A 17,531-nucleotide genomic window follows, 5' to 3' on the forward strand; every position below is an offset into this window, starting at 1 on the left:
AGTCTGCCCCATATTTCGAGCATCAGTTCTGGTTCTCATGCAATTCGTTGGCATTGGACTGAAACTGAGAAAAGCGATAGACTGTGTAGAGCTTTGTTTCGAGCTGCGTAGTTGAGCTGGTAATAATACGTTCGTTGTCTCTGCGCAATCTGTATTACTATGGTTGGTATACGGTATATCCCAACGCCGATTCCGAATGCGAAGTCCTTTAGATTAACGCCGTTTGCAATACACATAAATCCTCCTGTTCATCTAGCATAGCTTATACATACATCCCAGGCCCTAGATCCTCCCTCCCTTCTCGTGGAATCGTTCGCCAGTTGTGGGTACTGGCTTATCCACTCTCAATACGTATAGAAGCAGATCCTCTAGTGGGATGAACACATAAAACACCTTGTTAAGTGCAAAGCTCAGGAAGACAAACACAGTCGCCACCATAGCATCCATGAAGTAATGATTCGCCGTGGCGACAATGACAGTCAAGATAAAAGAGGGGTATCCAACACCGAGAACAAGGTAGAATATCTTCCAGAAGACGGATTTGCGAACCTCACCGCGTTCGAGCGTGCGGCGGAAAAGCCCGGAGTGGTAGATCATGGTCATGCCAATGCAAAACGCATAGCCGAAATGCATGGATGGCATGGCGGCCAGCTGATTGACGAATTTCCCGCTCATCCAAACACTCTGTGCATCGTCGTGGCGGACCGTGTCGAGAAAACCGTATTCCTTAGGAAGCAGACGGGGCGGCATGCAAGGGTATATGACAAAAGTTATAAAAGCACAGAAATTGGTGAGCGTAAGTGTTCGGCGGGCAACGGCAAAAGTGTCGAAAGAAGGGGCGACATAGTAGTACCAGCAGATGAAGCTATGTCTGTCAGCCAGTCAGTCTCTCAGATGCGCGTATGGTACACTTACCCAACCGTCCCAGGGATGTGGATAAGCGCATAGCACTTGTTCAGCACCGTGAGCATATCCTGGTGGCCATGCATGAACCACTGTTGCACATCGCGCTCTCGGACTGGAAACAGAAAGCTCAGCAGACCGTACTGCTCTGCTTCCAATACAGCAATCCCATGCTCTTGCGCAACGTCCCAAATCCCCCTGCCAGCGAAAAGTTTACTCGACAGTACAGAGGTCATGCGGTAGAAAGCGTAGTTGATGATCCAGTAGAACATTTCAATCAGGAAGGGAAAGCGCTGCAGGATGCGACTATGAATGTTCTTGCGAAATCTTGACGTGTTTGGCGTGGTGACCTTCCAGCAGCATACCCTTCGTACTTTTGGCGGAGATTTCGTTAAAAACACCTCGTCGAACTCGCCGTCAGTTTCACTTCCAGGTGGAAGTAGGCGATCAGTAGACAAGTCTGGGTCGCTATCGAGATAGCCATTTTGCGCTGACGATCGATCGAATATTTTGTAGTTTCGTTTTCGGGTCATGAACATGGCAAAGAACAATATGCTTGCCACCATCTACACGCACAACGAATGTTAGCATCTTCTCTTCCACTCTATCGCCGCGAGTCTCCAGTTCCTTCTGAGGAGACATACTACTGGTTCACACCATCCTGGCAGTTTCCACGCAGGTTTGCTGTTCCATTGGCTATCGTCGGGGGCTGTGAAGTTGGACATGTTGTATTGTACTTTTGCAAAAGCAAAACAGTGTTATGCAAGAAGACCGCCAAAGCCAACTTCCATGCAGTCTCTCCTCGCAGCAAATGTCTCTTTCCCCAAAAAAAAACAAGAAATTGATGAGGAAGGCGCCGCGACAGGCTGACGTGGTTTAGCGAAGAGCGTCGTAATCGTCCAAGGGTACAGGATTATTTGAAAAGGGAGTCAGCAAAAGAGTGACTAGAGACAAGAATGTAAAAGGAGGGGAAGGAAGGCTTGGAACTGTTCAAGAAGGATGGATCGAATGGCGAGCGATGTTTCCCGGTGTGACCCATGCCAAGATGAAATAACGCCGGCAGGGAGGTGGTCTTGTCTCTGCTATGATGGATGGTCCGCCGCCTTCCCACGGGTGCCAAAGCCTGCACAGGGCTCACAGGCTGTATGAAAGGCCCCACTTTTATTCCTCCGACTCTGCGGATGATCGGATGCTTCAAGTTCCAGGTTTCCGCTGGTGAAGTTTGGCTAGCCGGCCTGTTCACCATGGCCCTTTTCTTTGCATCTTCTTCTCCATAGCCCACAGAGTGTTGGCTACCTGGCTGTCAAAGATGGCCTGGCGTGCTCTGCATATGACGATGTCGCGTGCTCGGGTTTCTTTGTGGTGCTCACTAACGCGCGAATGGCTAACGCCACACCCCCCCATCGGAAAGTAAATATGGAAGCATATACATGGTAGCGTCTCCTTGGATGCGGAAAGCAGCCTAGTCCGGCTCATGGAACCTAATCGATTCCGTCTCTGAAGGGGACCCATACGAACCATACCTGCGTTCTCTCTCCTCCAACCATGGCAAAGCACCCAGTCATCCGGCTCTGTTCTGCAGCAGCCGTTTTCCTTTACCGTCAGAGCGTCGTCGTTGCTCTACATGTGTGTGTGTATGTGTGTGTGGCAGACCAGGCGTTGCCCGCGCGAGATTGGGTGATGTGCCCCTTGCCTTGGTTGTACCACAGTATGCGTGCAGAAAGGCATGATTGTCGCACGTCCAGGGTCTTGGCACGCTTACCCTGCAAGGACAAGCGGGCGTTGTGATTTGATTTGCGCATCGTAAGCCTGCATTTCGCTACAACCCCTCTTGTACTCTACTATTGCTAGCCTTCCATCCCAGCCAGCTTGTCTCTACGATAATCTCTCACAGCCCCTAAGCCTCGTGGCAAATATTATTCTCGCCCTGGTCCAGCCCGTGGGCCGCCTTTGGGTTGACAATCAGGCCAGCCCTTTGCGGAGGGACGATTAGCTTCGACAAGCGAATACGACAACATGGGAATTCTTCACAGACAACAAACCCATACCCATTTACCCGTCATCCGTCTTATCCGAGGCCAACGAATTGCCTGTTTCAGCCCCGATTTTACCCTCGACGAACCAGCGCGATTCTAATCCTCAATTGTGGATATGACACGTCGGTCCGCAACGGACATGGCGATGTCCATTAGTATGCTTTTTGGAGAGGTTTTCTTTGTGAATACCTAAGAACCACCAAGAGAGGCTGTGTCGCGCCCAGCATTGCACCAGCACCGGCGGACCGATTGTTCAAATACAGTAATCGTTCAGATAAGACTTGTTGCGCTTCACAGTACCGGTATTGTACAGACCAGAGTACTACAATGTCTTGCGCCTGGTTCATGCATCCTCGGTGCGAAACACTCATTGTTCATTCAGGATCGCAGTCAGACGGCCCAACACATCATACACTACTGACACTAATCTACCTCGCAGCTCTGTCATGAGCAGGTCTCAGTCGAAAACGGGCAATGCAGCAAATAGTTATCGCGTGCATCAGCAATTCGTCCGAGGCGCGTCGGCGTGCCGCTTTCTGGGCTACCTCTGTCATCCCCGCAGCATCCTTAGCTCTCTACTGCAAACTGCATTGCAGCGGCGCGCACATCCGCAGCAAGCCACCCGAAAACCGTGCGGCGAATCATACGGTGGTCATCTCCAACAGTGACGAAGACCGTTACACAAGGCGTATTGTCCTTTGTTTTCAGCCATGTCAGCATGCAAGGCCTCGCTTCGCAAACGAACTCTGCTCCGCCAGCTATGTTTGCCTTGGATTTGGATTTTGAGGCCACCATTTAGGCCAGGCACTGCACGACCGTTTCTACTACAACTCGAGATATTATATTGACGCATGTCTATACAATCCTCACAATCCTCACCCTGGAATAATACGTTCAGCAGGCTGGCAGAAAGGGGATGAAGCTGATCGCAGAAAACCTACGTTGATGCATTACGTTGATGCAGAACTTGCATGGCAAATTGTTTGATCTAACTACCGCGCAACTACAAGGCGTCCATAAAATCGGTCATATGTGAGCTCGCACGCTTTTTATGAACGCACACAGTACGCTGGAACATAGAAGACCATCCCAACGATTTCTACCACCTAGCATTCACGAACTACGCGTCCACGCCATGGGTGCTTCTTTACGTGTTTTGGTAAGTGGTCGACAGTTTAAAGAATATACCAGCGATGTGGCAAGCATCCACGCTTTACTATTATCTCTGCTAGTTTCCACTATGGTGAACCGTGTCGTACTAAAGTGGTTTTTTGGAACTTTGGCGGAAGAAACGACACATCACGTTAAGCATTGTTGAATTTGAACTCGCCACGCACCTAAAGTGCTCCTTCCACCTTTTGAGGAGTCGGCGTGAATGTGAGAGCTTGGAAGAGTTCTAGGTGTTGGGTGGGCGCTTTTTATACACCTTTGAGCTTGATTGTACAATTTTACAATAGTGACCCGCCAACATGGGAACTGCCTAGGAGTGTTTGGAGTGTGTACTGTACCCGTATTTCTCATGGAGACGGGTTTGAAGATATTCTTCCCGTTGACTAATCTTCTTGACAATTTGTTTTCATGTGTTCAGTCTAGAGATTCCGGGGGTGTTTCCATAGTAATCCCAGTTTGCGAAGACGCCTGTTGTTTGGCTTGACTCCCACAGTCTCCACAAGACATGTATTGCTGTCTTCGGGTTTTCTGTACTCCACGTCTGCAGATGTGCCCTAGGTATCTGGCTTTCAAATCCATTTGATTGTGTGTACAAATGAAAAAGAGACCAGACACATAGACATGGTAGGTGTATTTCTATACACCTCTGCCCGATATTGAGGGTCTTGAGCCCCCCAAAAGGTCAGGTCTCTCATTCCAATAAGATTTCAAGATTTCGAACTCTTTTCGACTACCAGCCTGCTTTCGAGCAAGAGCATGAGGGAAGTGGACGAGGCATAGACAAGTTCCAGACCCGAGATTAATATACATGTATCACGCGCCAATACTCTTCCTTTGATAGGATAGCTTGCACAAGCCATTTTGTACTTTTCCTGCATGGGGTGGCGGAAGCGATGTTTTCGCTGCTCGGGTTTCAATCCCCCTCTCGAATAATCATCAAGAATACACATGGTTTCGTATGGCCCCGACATACCCAATGTAAATCGCATTTGGTGTAGGCAAAAGACATGTACCACATCCACCCGTCCACTCCTTCACATCCACTTTCCCCACAACACCACGTTCACACAATTTATAGTACAGGCATGCATTGTATCACGAAATCCTACATTATCCGTAAACCGAACACTCCACCTCATAGTCTCCAGTGCTGTAGAATTCGCAGGACCTGAGAATACGACAGTTCGTACACATACACATGATAGTGATTGTGTCAGGACCGGCGGAAGAGGACATTGCGACAGATGTTACATCTTGCTTCTTCTCACAACCATACAATAGTCGCCCAGATCGTTTTTATTTTGGAAGAATGAAGACTGAGAACGAGGGTATGGCGGCGAGGTGACTTATACAGTGACACCACTGTAACCTACTCAAGACCAACAGAACAAGACATGAAAACCTTGTACCGTAGTTTGATTTTATTCCTCTGGCAAACCATGGTATGATGGCCTCATTTGTTTCGTCTTTTTGTGTTTTTGGAAAGTGTACAGATAGGGATCAACAGTGGAGGGTGATGGATGGTGGTGAGGTTATTGTTACTTAGCATCGAGCGTGGTAAAAAAATTATTGATGCAACCAAGCCGGAATCTAAAGTTAGGCGCCTGTGATTTTAAATCAAACATGCGTACCACATCCAGACCCCTTTCTGCCTCCCCCTCTCCCCTACCCAAAAAAAGAGGCGCAAACATCCACATCCAAACAGCGCCAACAATTTTCCGAAACGACCCCAACTCCACCGCCACAAAACCCATATAACCGTCTGACTTGTATTTTCAAGTCCCCCAAAAACTCCCCACGCCATCCTTTCCAGACTTATACTTTGAAGGAACGCCCAGGGTGCTCACATGAGGTGAAAGAAGCGTGACCTGAAAACCACAATCAAAGAGGAGGGGAGATTGCGTATTGTGAAGGATGCATTGCTGCGTAGGGAGAGGGGAGGGGAGTGGAAGGGTTAGGTAGAGAATATGTGTAGCAGATGACCCTATGTGTTCGAGGCTCACCTCCTACTGTTCATGTGTCGTAGAAACCATGCGCAACAATGTTTTGGCCCTTTCAGATATGACAGCACAACGCGAATCAAAAAATTCACATCACATGAAAGTTCTCAGTAGGTGAAAAAGAGTTATGTCATCACTCATGTTTCATTTCGTTATGTAGGACACTGATCTTTGTCAGTTCCCATGAGGCCATCCATGATCTGTCCAGAGGAAATTGTTTGAACGCTTTTCTTCCTCCACCAGGACATGCTTTTCGTCTATTCATATACCATATATTCAGATGAAGTCGCAGTGGCTTTCAAGCCTAGAGCTTGTGAACCGATATTCAGCTGCTCTCCTGGACCTTCTTGACAATGGCCACAAGGCGCTCGTAGAGAGGGTGACCCTTCTCAATACCGTTGACCTTGACGACAACATCCTCGGCAGAGTTCTCCTTGAGTATCTTGGCGAGCTCAGCCGATTCGTCATCACCCTCGACATTCTGGAAACGGTAGGCCTGCTCCACGGCACCAAGAAGGGCGTCAACCTTGTCGCCACGCTCAGCAAGCTGGGCGGCGGGGCCGATGAAACGCTCCTTGCGGGAGAGCTTACGGAGGGGAGCACGACCGACACGCTCGACGTTGTCCTTGAGGACGGGGTTCGAGATGCGCTTGACAATCTGGTCAACGTAGTCTTGCTGCTCCTGTGCGCTGACACCGTGCTTGTTGACAATCAAGTGTGCGGTCTCCTTGACAGCGTCACGGACGATGTCGTGGAGCTTCTTGTCCTGGAGGACCTCGTGAATGTAGGGAATCTTGGCCTGGTGACCGTAGTAGGCAGCCGTGGCGTGCGAAGTGTTGACGGTGAAGAGCTTTCGCTCAATGTAGGGCTCGAGGTCATCGACGTAGTGAACGCCCTTGATTTCGGGCTTCTTGCCACCATTCTCGAATGGCTTCTGCTCAACGCACCACTCGTAGAACTTCTCAATCTTGACATTAAGACCAGCGTTGGGGTCTTGCTGGGGCACAATTCGGTCAATCGCCGAGTTGGCGAAGCGAGCCTTGCTGTCGATGTTCTTCTTGGTCTCGTCGCTCAGCTTGCCCTCGATGAAGCCCCTCCATGTGCTTGTGGCGTTGATGGCATTCTCGCAGGCAATCACGGCGATGGGGTAGTCGAGTGTGCGGGCCTCAATGGCCTTGGCGACAGGCTCAGCAACGAACTTGAGGATGTTGGGGCCAACGGCACAGGTGACGACGTCAGCCGAAGCAATTTCCTGAATGACCTTGTCCATCTCATGCTTGGAGTTGATAGCCCGGTAGTGGTCAATGGTGAACTCGCGCTCGCCATCGTCACCGATCTCGGTAACTGTGTATGAGGTGGACTTTTGGAGAGCCTCGATGATGCTGTCCATGACGTCGACGAAGACGACTTCGAAGCCGGCATTGTGAAGGAACTCGGCGACGAATCCACGGCCAATGTTGCCTACGAGGGATTAGAATATGTTTTGTGTATGATTCTGGGGCTCGATATCTACGTACCACCACCGAAGTGAACTGCCTTCTTGTCGTAGGCCATGTTGGGCGTTTGCTGTGTGTTGTGAGTTGTAGGCTGTGTGGGTAAAAGGTTTGTAGGTGAGAGCTGCCCAGAGACTGTTAATCAAGCTGGTCTTGGAGAGCTTGTAGAGAAGAGAGAAGAAAAGAAGAAGAAGAAGAAGATGGCAAGATTTTCGGGGAGGGAGGGGACGAAGACGTAAGAGGGGTTATAGCGAGCAGATCGAGGCCAGGGCCAGTGCTGTAGCGGGGTATGTTCTGGAACAGCAGGAGCTATGGGGAGGGGCGAGCGCTGTGACACACGCAACAGGCAGGAACGGGGCCAGTGCAGAGACAACAGGATGCTGATGATGACAATAATGAGGGGGAACGCTTACCTGGCGTGTGATGGAGCGGTGTGAAGACGGGTGAGTTGTGAGCAAAAAAGGAGTTGGTGAGGGGGGAACAGGTTTAGTAGGGTGGTTCAAGACTTCACATGTGCACGTTGGGGGGCGCACCATGGCCGCTCGACAGCTGGCGACGAATGCCCCGCAATGACGTCTGGTGCTATTGGCCGCTAGAAGAGACAGCAGGGACGCGCTTCACAAGGGGGACGCAGGAGCAATAAGGCCGAGACACGCGTGGGAAGGCTGACGAGCTTGAGGTGACATTTGTTAAACAACCGCAGTAGTACGATCGTAGTGGAAGCAGTAGCGGTGGTGGCGGTGATGATGGTGGGAGTCGTTAGTACCTACCTAATAGTACTACTTACCGTTCATCGCGCGTGTCGGACCGTGTTGGAACTGGTGAACCAACACCATGATGCATCGTAATACCAGGAGTCGCGATGCTATAGCCTAACAGGATCCCTAGAGTAGACATGAGTTGCCCGGTATGCAGCTTGGCTTGGTCCTCTCGGCCGTGAATGCCAACGCGGCCATTCGCTGAATTTGCCATGTCTACTCAACAACAACAACAATAACACCCAGCCTCAAATTTCTTTGCGGGATGGAAAGCTCTCAACGTCATGGCTTGAACTTGAATCGCGTTGCTTCCGTTCCCGCGTTTAGTCTGCCAAGACAACCCGGTCTGCGCTGTCAACATGGTCTCGCCGTTGGCCCATCGAAGATCGTCGAAGCCACGGTTTTTTTTTTCTCACACAGCCAGAAGACTGTTGAGGGATTTCAGGATATTACGCATTAAAACTTGTCGCTAGTCGATTGTAGTCTCGGAACAAAGCTTCCCTTTTCACTCCCCATACCGCTTCAAGCATGGATGGCTTGCTGAACATGGGGGTACACTGCAATCATGCGGTGGTATAGGTCCCCATGCTCCCTCATGAGTACCTCAGGGTCCCACGCCATAGCAACGAAGATGGTATCGATACCGCTACCGAGAGGGGTAGTGAAGATGTTGCAGATTTGAAGACCGATCTGGAAATCAAGTTAGTCAGCTGACTGAACAACGAACATATCGACTTCATGCTCGGCCCAAGACCTACCAAGAAAGCAAAGGCAACCACGACAGGCGTATAGTCACCATCCGAGTTGTACGCAGGGGATGTAAAGATCAAGTAAAGATATGCGAGCAGCGCGCACGAATATCCGACAAATGTTGATCCCATGGAGAGCACGGGGCCAATGAGACACTCGTTGACGAGCGCATCGATGCCACGGTTCTTGATCATCTTCCAGGTATCTTTGGCTGCTGCAATGTAGCTCTTGCCATACAAAGCAATGTAGCTGAATGCGTATCTGTTCAAAAACTCCACGGCCCAGTTCAAAATACCGATCAGACAACCGAGCACGCAAAACAGGATGGCACCAACGACGTTGCCATCGCTTGCAGCATTGCGCTGAGCAGCTGAGCAGAGCTGGCGCAAGAACTGGATAATGGCAACGAGCAAGCTACCGAGACTAATACTGCCGAAGCTGTAGGTAACGGCGCGCTTGAAAGCACCACGTGTGGCGCCTTTGGGCATCGCGTTGGGGTTGAAGTACCAGGAACCGTACACTCCAGAGATGGTGGTGTGGATGGTGTTCTTGAGCCATTCAGAAATCCAATACATGGCAAAGGTCGTAAAGGCGATGAGGCCGATGACTTTGCCGTTGCCACACCCGCCTGCACCATTGTTGCATGATGGATTGTTCTGGTTCGGCGTATACTGGACGTAGATGGCTACGAGAGTGACCGAGTACCATGCACCAAGTGCTGCAGCTGCTATACCTCCGATGAGCGAGACGATGTAGGTATGTCCGTACTTCTTCGAAACGTCGATTGCAGTCTGGAGCATGAGGACACTGAACGGAATGCGGGGGACTAAAAGTGCTGTTAGCGCATGCAATCCTGTCCCGCTGCTTAGGGTATCTTACTCCATGAGATGAAGCAGAAGACGTAGAAGACGCTGAAGATCAGGAAGACAATGCCACCAGACCAGTATCTTCTGGACAACATGTAAATGGCCGTTGCGAAACCAAAGACGATGTTGAAAATACCGGTAATCCAGATGAACTGCTTGGTGAACTTCCTTGCCGCCCACATGTACGCGTAGCTGAAGACGGTGGCCATGCCAAGCACAAAAGCGAAGAGAATGATTGTGTTCGAGTTGAGCGCAAACTGGTTCGCATTGCCGTAGATGCCTCCACTGTTGGATTGCGCTGCACAATAAGTCAATTCATGTATTCTGAAATTAGATCAGGCAGTGTGCTCACAGTAACCTCGGATTGAAATGACAGATACAGCGACATATCCCAAGAACACAGCAATCAACAGCACGCCAGCCCACCAGTCGTTGTACTTGGGCTTTGCAATCTTGAATTGTTGCTCGAAGGTCTGTTTGTTATCGCCATAGCTCTGCTGTTCATAGCCAGCAGGTTGTTGCATCGGCGGAGGTCCTTGCGGTGCGGCATATTTCTGTCCATACTGCGGTGGTTGCTGCTGCTGATTGTACTGCGGCTGTTGTCCATACCGGGCCTGCTGCTGTACATAGTACGTGCCTTGAGGCTGCTGTGGCGGTGCACCGCTCGTATAATAGTCCTGAGCTTCACCGTGTTGCGCCATTGCGATAGATTTAGGGGGTCCTCAGTTTGCGCAGCCGGCAGTGGGAAGCGTACAAGGAGGTCAGACGAAGAAAGGAGTCGTAGGCACAAGTGTCCGCCAAATGGAATGATGTTTTCGAGTGTCACTAGTGCCAACTCAATGACCGGATGCGATGCGACGAACTGCTAGTGGCTGAGGGGAACGAGCCAGATCTGCGCCGTCATCGACAGCAAGTAGAAGGAGCGCAAAATGGACCGTGCTGTGGCTGGAGTCCCGATTTGGTAAAGATCGTCACTGCAAGGAGAGCTTGTTCCGCGGGGGAAAGGCTTGTGCGAGATTAGGTAGAGATAAGAATCATGTGATTGTCGGCAAGACTCCAGACACTGTCATTACGAATCGCAAACACAATGTATGTGCGCTGGCACCAGAGACCGCTGCCGAGGCAGACTTTTAAATGGTATGCAAATCAATATGAAAACTCGCGTGTGCCGCCGAGAATCCAGCGTTCAAATACATTATACATCACCAGGTAGGTACCCAATACCGGTACCCCACTACTGATTGAAGCCTCTTCGATAACCCCTCATATGATAGTCTGCAGACCTGACCGCTGTGCTAGCCTTTGGTCTCCCCTTGTTCTATCTTAATTGGTATTATGGTTTTGGCAGCGCTCCGAGCCCTTTCCCTCGCCTTCTCGTTCTCATGTGCCCAAATATAAAAGAACGGATACACCGTCTCAGGCAACAGCGTAATCACCATGCCACCAATACTTGGCCAGGTATTCACGTACGACCAATTCTCTGGGACATTCACATACCGCCAGATGAAGACCAGGAAAGCCGTAATGCAGCCCAGATAGCGTGTGATCCTGCAAATGGCATCTTGTCAGCCTCCCCTCTTTTGTTCCATTTGCATGCGCCTGAGGGCGTATAAGCCAGCAAGGAGGCAACTTACCAAATCTCCAAACTCTGCCCCTTTGTATCCTTTCGCTTGATCAGATACCAAATCTGCCCCCATCCAATCGGCAACTCCAAATACAAACCCGTCCAGAACGCCGTAACCTGCTCCCTCTCATCCGGCCACAACACGCCCGCATACCACAACAGAGCCATCCACGCGGGGATCTGCCACGCCATTTTCTCTATCGTAGCCCTCCGCTCCTCAGGCGCATATGCATACCGCAACGCCACAGCGGCAAACGTGATGTCAAACAAAAACCACACGAAGAAACAGGCGCGCTGAAAGGCCGTCGTGGTGCACACGTAGGCATAGTAGATCTCATACGCCATGGTAGCCGAGAGGAATTGCACTGTGCCGGCGAGGTAGCGGTCGCTGTATGTGCGGATGGTGTAGAAGAGGTAGCATAGTGTATATAAAATACCGCAGGCTATGATGAGGAAGTCTGTAATGAAGAAGTATGATTCTGGGGGGTCGAGGGCTACGTCTACGGTTTGTGGGATGAGATGGTATGCCGAAATCTTTTCGGCAATTTCAAAGGGCATGGTGAGGAGATAGGAGAGAGGAGGATGTGGTTGGAATTGAGATGTGCCAACGGTGTTCAGAGGTAGGGCCGTGACGTCGTGTAAAGGAAGTAGGAAAGGGAAGAGAAGAGGGACTGGGGTAGCAGTGGCATTGCGAATGGGATGGTGAGATCTCTCTTAGTAAGTCGGAAACTTGTATTGCCAATGTGAAAATATAGTGAAGTGGACGTGGGGTCCAAGACAATGACAGCTACTGTGATGTGTGCCAAGCTTCCGCTCGACTCCGGACATTCCAGGTTGCGCAATGGGAAACGGATGGCTCGGATGCATGGAATAGAGCCAGTAAACTATTTCGGAGACTAGTCTAAGTGTGTTCATGTCTTTGGAAGATTGATCAAAGGTGTAGTGTGCAGTCATCTTCACATGCTAGGCACCTAATGCGTGTCCAGTGTGGCAGCCTGTGGCAGGAGTGTTAAGAGTATGGCATGTCAGACTTCAAAGTTGTATCGTAGAGGACTCAGATGATCAATAAACCCTTCTGTAGTCTGTGAGGAGTGATAAAGCCACTTAGGTAATACAACATATCATACGTCGCGTCAAATATGTTCGACTCGAGTGAAGGAACGCTGCAGGCAACTCGTGTAATAGTACAGGTCTCGCTATACCGGTAGCTGGGTGCGTGAGGGCGGCAAAGCTGACTCATACTGGCGTAAGGCCTCACATGTCAACATCTATCCACAATGTCTCTGCGTGTACTATCTCTGTAAAATGAATATACCATAAACTCATCGGACCATAGATTTTCCGTTGAATATCAAGAATGTTAACAACTTCCTCGCACTGAGTCTTCAAATCACCTGACTCTGAGCAAGTGCCTCGCAGATGATCTCTTTTCACCATGTCTATTGCATTTCGTAAGCAAGCCCAGCTGCATTTGGGATATTTGATGGCCATGTGTTAATCGTGTTCAATCCTGTGTGAGAACCACTGAGCTAGACTGCAAGCACGCATATCTACCTCACTTCATGAAAGCCGTAATTGGAATGAGACACACCCTAGGCGGCGACATAATTTCATGTCAGAAAAGGTAGCTTGAGAGAGATATAAACTCAAGCATCACCTGCTACTTCTATCTCAGCGTATTCTTGCCAACGACCGTTGACGGCTTTTTTCCAGGTGCGGACAGAGCCGTCATCCCCAGTCGTGACCATGAGATCCCCTGAGATACGATTAGTGCTTGCATTGATGGAGAAAATTCAACGTCGACTTACCCATCTGTGAAAAGGCAATGCGCCAAACTGCCCCTTGATGACTAGTCAGTTCATCTGTGAGCTTGGCAATCTGCCTAATTCGCCCCGGCTCATTATCATGAGACACCTCCGGTGCCTTTGAAGCTCCTGCCAGTCCAGCTCCTATGCCAGACGGCGCATTCTTTCGGAGACCGGAATGAGGTGATGCCGGTTCTGCGACGGGCAGACTTGAGGTGGTGCCTTTTGCAGAGGAGGCACCAGATGATGGTGTGGACAACTCGTAGATCCTAATCACCCCATCTTTGCTAGCTGTTGCTAGTATGTCAAAGCCTCGCATAGAGCCATTGGCCCAAGCCAAGTCGCGAATAATCTGTCGGGCGCCTTCCAGCTTCGCTACCTGGAAGAAACGCTTGGATTTGTCTGTTCGGAAGACGTACACATCCTTCATGGCTGCGACAGCCAAAGAAAGCGACTTGCGATCTAAGCCGGCCATGATTGCTGTCCAGCATGGTAGCTTCTCCTTGTGAAACACGACCTTGAAGCCTACCTCTTCTTGACGCTCAGGTGGATTGTGCTCGGAGACCCAACGCTCTGCCAGCACTGTCCACTCGTTCAGACTACTCTGATCTTGAGGCTCGTAGACAGTCATCAGACCATCGCGAGTAATCAGTGCCAGCCATGTCTCCTGCATTATATTCTTAAAGTCAAGCGACATGAAAGGCGCATGCGTCGTCGAGGCAAGATTCGTGATGAGCTTGAATCGATTGCCTGACATGGGCACTTCTGTAACGTCCTCTTGCCAGAGCTTGCAGCGACCATCTTCGCCGATGCTACCAACGACCTCCCCCATAAAGGGGCCGTTCCACTTGACCTACCCCTTGGTTAGTGGGATGCTACACAGTGGCAAAAATCACATGCAAGTGTCCGGATCGAGGTTTGCGGCTGAACGTTATATCACTCACATCGACAATCTCGGCATCATGCGCCTTCCAGCTCTCGACGAGGGTCCATGAATCGTCCTTTTTGTCCCAGATCTTGAGGCGATGGTCGGAGCTCGCAGTGACCATGCGCGTGCCGAAATAGTTAAAGTCAACGGCAAGTACAAGATCCTGGTGACCATGCGAGAAGTTTTGAAATGCTGCCATCTTTGCACAGGCTCGACGAGCGCCCACAAAGTGCGACTCAAGCAGCTCGACAATACGCCTCTCCACGACACTGAAACTGCCGTCAGCACAGGGCTCCTGGATCAACGGCGAGACCAGATCAACGTGCTCAAGCACATCTTCAAACGTGACTGCAAGATTGAGATGGGAATGGCGTGGATGAGAGAGTGGACCAGAATGCAACCGAGCCTCGTCGCGTGTGGGGCTCAAGGAAGACGAATCGCTTACGGCCGATGAGGGCAACCGCGAGGGCGTGAGCTTGTTTAGAAAAGTCGGACGTGCAAGACGGCGGGTAACAGCGTCTAGATTGAGCTGTATAGTATCGAGCTGCGAATGCTGGGCGGGTGCAGTGGGATCCATAATGGAGCTGCCAATGCTCTCCGACAACCGTGAGCTTCTCTCGTTTTGGGTTAGCAAGGAGGGAGAAGCCGGGCAAGGCGAAGCGATGAGAACACCTTTGCTGCAACCAACAACAACCAACAACACCAAGCTGCTGACGCCAACCAAATATCGCAAACGCTGGGGAAATCAGCTGCTCGTCGCTCCTTCTCGATTCTTCGGTATCCCTTGCGTATTTGTGGGTGCTTGCCCTATTCTGTCATTACCATCTGTTCACCGCGCCTCATCTGTCGTTTGTACAGGCGAAAGCGAGATCCACAGCCGTCATTTCTGCGTATTGCGCAAAACCTCGTGTGGCCGCGACGCGCCATGCCAGCACCAGTACGTGCATCAACCTATCGACTCTCTGTTGGAGCCCTGGAGTAGAGTAGATAGACGGACGCCTCCGCATTCCTTTCACCCGCCAAGCCACACCAGACCCAGTGTGCAACGTTCAGTATGTCAACTCAACTCTCATCAACGGAGACGTATTCATTGGCTTCTCTATCGATAGCATGTTTTGGCATCCTGGCAAACACACTGAAGGGCGAAGGCGCCCCGCTCATTGCCTCGTTGGCCTTTAGTGGGTTGGGGTTTGCCTTCAGTTACGCGCTGATACGATGGCTCGGGAATGCATTCATGAAACGCGGATTCAAGGGTCGAGATCTTTGCAAACTAAAGCAGCATGAGATGTAAGTGGCGGAGTTTTGGTATGCTTATGCCCGAAAACTAATGGTGCTAGTCCTGAAATGATGGGTGCTGTGTGCGCCATGGTCTATCTCTCTATCCTGATATGCTTCATACCGTGGCCTTTCTACAAGGACATTGTACTTGCCACCTCAGGCGGAGGCAATCGCGATGTTGTCAAAGAGATGGGGGAGATTGAAACGGGAAGACTACTGCACAGGTTCCCCCACAACAAGTTGGCGTCGTATCTCTCTGCTATCCTCTCACTCCAGTCGGTCGTGCTGCTTGGGGTCGGCGATGATTTGTTCGACATCCGATGGCGACACAAGGTACTCATCCCGGCATTCGCAGCCATCCCGATGCTGGTGGTGTACTTTGTCGACTTTGGAGTCACCCAGATGGTGGTTCCGCTACCGCTTAGGCCCTATCTCGGCGAGCTCTTCGACCTCGGTATGCACACATGTCGGAACCATAGGCTCAATGAGAGGTTGTTTGCTGACGTGGTCTAGGGTGGCTGTACTATGCTTACATGGCCGCGATATCCATCTTCTCACCAAACAGTATCAACATCCTTGCTGGCATCAATGGCATCGAGGTGGTCCAATCAGTGGTGATTGCTGTCCTTATTGTTGGGAACGATCTACTGTACCTATCGCCCTATACGTCCTATCCTCATCCAGCGACAGACTCTCATCTCTTTTCCCTGTACCTGCTGTTACCGTTCATCGGAGTGTCACTCGCTCTCCTCAAGCACAACTGGTACCCAGCCAAGGTCTTTGTTGGCGATACGTACTGCTACTTTGCAGGCATGGTCTTTGCCGTGGTGGCTATCCTGGGCCACTTTAGCAAAACGCTCATCTTACTCCTGATACCACAGGTGTTCAACTTTGTTTACTCGGCTCCTCAGTTGTTCCACTTGGTTCCCTGTCCCCGACATCGGCTTCCGCACTTCAATGCACGGACTGGACTTGTCGAGGCCTCGCGCGTCGAGTTTCGCAAACCGTTGCGCAGACCGATTGCGGCGAGTCTCAAGTTGTTGCACCGGCTTCGGATGCTTGATGTCGAGGTGGATGCAGACGGGAGGGTGGCATCCTCGTCCAATTTCACGCTAATCAACTTGTGGTTAGTGTGGTTTGGGCCAATGCGGGAAGATCAATTGGCGGTGGGGCTTACCGCCTTTCAGTTGGCGATTGGCGGTTTGGGCCTGTTCATCAGACATCGCATGGCCTTGCTTGTCTTCACGGCCGATAATCTGTGAGGATGGGTTGTATGTTGAATGTATATGTTGTGATTTGGAAGTAGGGTCCATGGAGAGGCAGAGGCAGAGGCATAGCAGGCTGTCGTATGGTGTGAAAGATGGACTGCATAGCGTTGCCTAGCTGGGCGACTCCTGCCACCCAAATCTGGTAGCAGTAGGGTAGATTACGGTGTTAGAGTACCAGACGGCCTCTTTTTCTGTCTCTACCTGCCTACTAGTAGTAGTACCCTACCTGCGTACCGGTAGTTGCGAGCAAGTAAGAATATAAGGACCGGTTCGAGCAACCATACGGACGCAGGCGGCAGTGTGTTCCATGGCGATATCTCCAACCGCTGGCATCTTATGCTGTGGGAGAGGGCGAATCAGAGAGAAGACAGAGAAGCTGACGGGTGCAGTTGGCCTCTTGGCCTTGCAAGAGAAGAGGTGGAGGCGCCAGAAGTGCGGGGGGGGGGGGAGGGGGGCAAGCATTGATTGATTGACTGATTGATTGATGCGATGAGGCTGACAGGCAGACTTCACCACATGCGGTCCCTCCTAAGAAAGGTGGGGGCATCGTCATCGGCTTTGCAGGTTTTGGGCGGGGGGAAAATCTACTTTTGAATCTACTATGCTCTTCTACCTAAACCTTCAGTCTCGCGATACTTTGATCCCAGATATA

The 17,531-nt window shown here is 50.8% G+C and overlaps 7 protein-coding genes across 7 annotated transcripts; 2 read left to right on the plus strand and 5 right to left on the minus strand.

The window, feature by feature from the left end:
* Nucleotides 1-47: 47 nt before the first annotated feature.
* Nucleotides 48-2,569, minus strand: IAQ61_002415 (uncharacterized protein). The gene is made up of 3 exons (XM_003834262.2): nt 1,548-2,569; nt 916-1,469; nt 48-865 (listed from the first exon to the last, which is right to left on the minus strand). Exons 1-3 carry the CDS (start codon nt 1,626-1,628, stop codon nt 283-285), a joined length of 1,218 nt encoding a protein of 405 aa, XP_003834310.1. The 5' UTR covers nt 1,629-2,569; the 3' UTR covers nt 48-282.
* Nucleotides 2,570-3,266: 697 nt separating this feature from the next.
* On the plus strand, nt 3,267-3,607 carry IAQ61_002416 (uncharacterized protein; the record flags this gene model as incomplete). Its single annotated transcript, XM_066095538.1, has 2 exons — nt 3,267-3,328; nt 3,379-3,607. The coding sequence occupies 2 exons, from the start codon at nt 3,267-3,269 to the stop codon at nt 3,605-3,607; spliced, it is 291 nt and encodes a 96-aa protein (XP_065954374.1).
* Nucleotides 3,608-6,234: 2,627 nt separating this feature from the next.
* On the minus strand, nt 6,235-8,244 carry MPD1 (protein disulfide isomerase (PDI) protein). Its single transcript, XM_066095539.1, has 3 exons — nt 8,016-8,244; nt 7,627-7,726; nt 6,235-7,570 (listed from the first exon to the last, which is right to left on the minus strand). Exons 1-3 carry the CDS (start codon nt 8,136-8,138, stop codon nt 6,435-6,437), a joined length of 1,359 nt encoding a protein of 452 aa, XP_065954375.1. The 5' UTR covers nt 8,139-8,244; the 3' UTR covers nt 6,235-6,434.
* Nucleotides 8,245-10,817, minus strand: PNS1 (putative choline transporter, neither null mutation nor overexpression affects choline transport). The gene is made up of 4 exons (XM_066095540.1): nt 10,329-10,817; nt 9,990-10,274; nt 9,119-9,936; nt 8,245-9,050 (listed from the first exon to the last, which is right to left on the minus strand). The coding sequence occupies exons 1-4, from the start codon at nt 10,675-10,677 to the stop codon at nt 8,883-8,885; spliced, it is 1,620 nt and encodes a 539-aa protein (XP_065954376.1). The 5' UTR covers nt 10,678-10,817; the 3' UTR covers nt 8,245-8,882.
* Nucleotides 10,818-11,117: 300 nt separating this feature from the next.
* Nucleotides 11,118-12,428, minus strand: IAQ61_002419 (uncharacterized protein; the record flags this gene model as incomplete). The annotated part of the gene is made up of 3 exons (XM_003834265.2): nt 11,118-11,524; nt 11,611-12,313; nt 12,392-12,428. The coding sequence occupies 3 exons, from the start codon at nt 12,426-12,428 to the stop codon at nt 11,272-11,274; spliced, it is 993 nt and encodes a 330-aa protein (XP_003834313.2). The 3' UTR covers nt 11,118-11,271.
* A 380-nt stretch (nt 12,429-12,808) lies between these two features.
* On the minus strand, nt 12,809-14,964 carry IAQ61_002420 (uncharacterized protein). The gene is made up of 3 exons (XM_003834266.2): nt 14,350-14,964; nt 13,409-14,258; nt 12,809-13,356 (listed from the first exon to the last, which is right to left on the minus strand). Exons 1-3 carry the CDS (start codon nt 14,908-14,910, stop codon nt 13,247-13,249), a joined length of 1,521 nt encoding a protein of 506 aa, XP_003834314.1. The 5' UTR covers nt 14,911-14,964; the 3' UTR covers nt 12,809-13,246.
* On the plus strand, nt 14,965-17,379 carry IAQ61_002421 (uncharacterized protein). The gene is made up of 3 exons (XM_003834267.2): nt 14,965-15,620; nt 15,671-16,065; nt 16,125-17,379. The coding sequence occupies exons 1-3, from the start codon at nt 15,388-15,390 to the stop codon at nt 16,871-16,873; spliced, it is 1,377 nt and encodes a 458-aa protein (XP_003834315.1). The 5' UTR covers nt 14,965-15,387; the 3' UTR covers nt 16,874-17,379.
* Nucleotides 17,380-17,531: the final 152 nt, after the last annotated feature.

Source organism: Plenodomus lingam (assembly GCF_022343315.1).
Source record: "Plenodomus lingam strain CAN1 chromosome Unknown contig_14, whole genome shotgun sequence".
Lineage (NCBI taxonomy): Eukaryota > Fungi > Ascomycota > Dothideomycetes > Pleosporales > Leptosphaeriaceae > Plenodomus > Plenodomus lingam.

What these genes read in the sequence shown, in the direction of transcription:
- IAQ61_002415 (XM_003834262.2), bottom strand. Translation starts at nt 1,628, where the DNA reads ATGTCCAACTTCACAGCCCCCGACGATAGCCAATGGAACAGCAAACCT. An exon ending in CAGGATGGTGTGAACCAGTA is followed by an intron (nt 1,470 to 1,547) that starts GTATGTCTCCTC and finishes TTGTGCGTGTAG; the next exon opens with ATGGTGGCAAGCATATTGTT. An exon ending in CACATCCCTGGGACGGTTGG is followed by an intron (nt 866 to 915) that starts GTAAGTGTACCA and finishes TGACAGACATAG; the next exon opens with CTTCATCTGCTGGTACTACT.
- MPD1 (XM_066095539.1), bottom strand. Translation starts at nt 8,138, where the DNA reads ATGGTGCGCCCCCCAACGTGCACATGTGAAGTCTTGAACCACCCTACT. An exon ending in ACCGCTCCATCACACGCCAG is followed by an intron (nt 7,727 to 8,015) that starts GTAAGCGTTCCC and finishes GTCTCTGGGCAG; the next exon opens with CTCTCACCTACAAACCTTTT. An exon ending in GGCAGTTCACTTCGGTGGTG is followed by an intron (nt 7,571 to 7,626) that starts GTACGTAGATAT and finishes AATCCCTCGTAG; the next exon opens with GCAACATTGGCCGTGGATTC.
- PNS1 (XM_066095540.1), bottom strand. Translation starts at nt 10,677, where the DNA reads ATGGCGCAACACGGTGAAGCTCAGGACTATTATACGAGCGGTGCACCG. An exon ending in CATTTCAATCCGAGGTTACT is followed by an intron (nt 10,275 to 10,328) that starts GTGAGCACACTG and finishes CTTATTGTGCAG; the next exon opens with CGCAATCCAACAGTGGAGGC. An exon ending in CTTCTGCTTCATCTCATGGA is followed by an intron (nt 9,937 to 9,989) that starts GTAAGATACCCT and finishes CAGCACTTTTAG; the next exon opens with TCCCCCGCATTCCGTTCAGT.
- IAQ61_002420 (XM_003834266.2), bottom strand. Translation starts at nt 14,910, where the DNA reads ATGGATCCCACTGCACCCGCCCAGCATTCGCAGCTCGATACTATACAG. An exon ending in ATGATGCCGAGATTGTCGAT is followed by an intron (nt 14,259 to 14,349) that starts GTGAGTGATATA and finishes ACCAAGGGGTAG; the next exon opens with GTCAAGTGGAACGGCCCCTT. An exon ending in CATTGCCTTTTCACAGATGG is followed by an intron (nt 13,357 to 13,408) that starts GTAAGTCGACGT and finishes ATCGTATCTCAG; the next exon opens with GGGATCTCATGGTCACGACT.
- IAQ61_002421 (XM_003834267.2), top strand. Translation starts at nt 15,388, where the DNA reads ATGTCAACTCAACTCTCATCAACGGAGACGTATTCATTGGCTTCTCTA. An exon ending in AAACTAAAGCAGCATGAGAT is followed by an intron (nt 15,621 to 15,670) that starts GTAAGTGGCGGA and finishes TAATGGTGCTAG; the next exon opens with TCCTGAAATGATGGGTGCTG. An exon ending in CGGCGAGCTCTTCGACCTCG is followed by an intron (nt 16,066 to 16,124) that starts GTATGCACACAT and finishes GACGTGGTCTAG; the next exon opens with GGTGGCTGTACTATGCTTAC.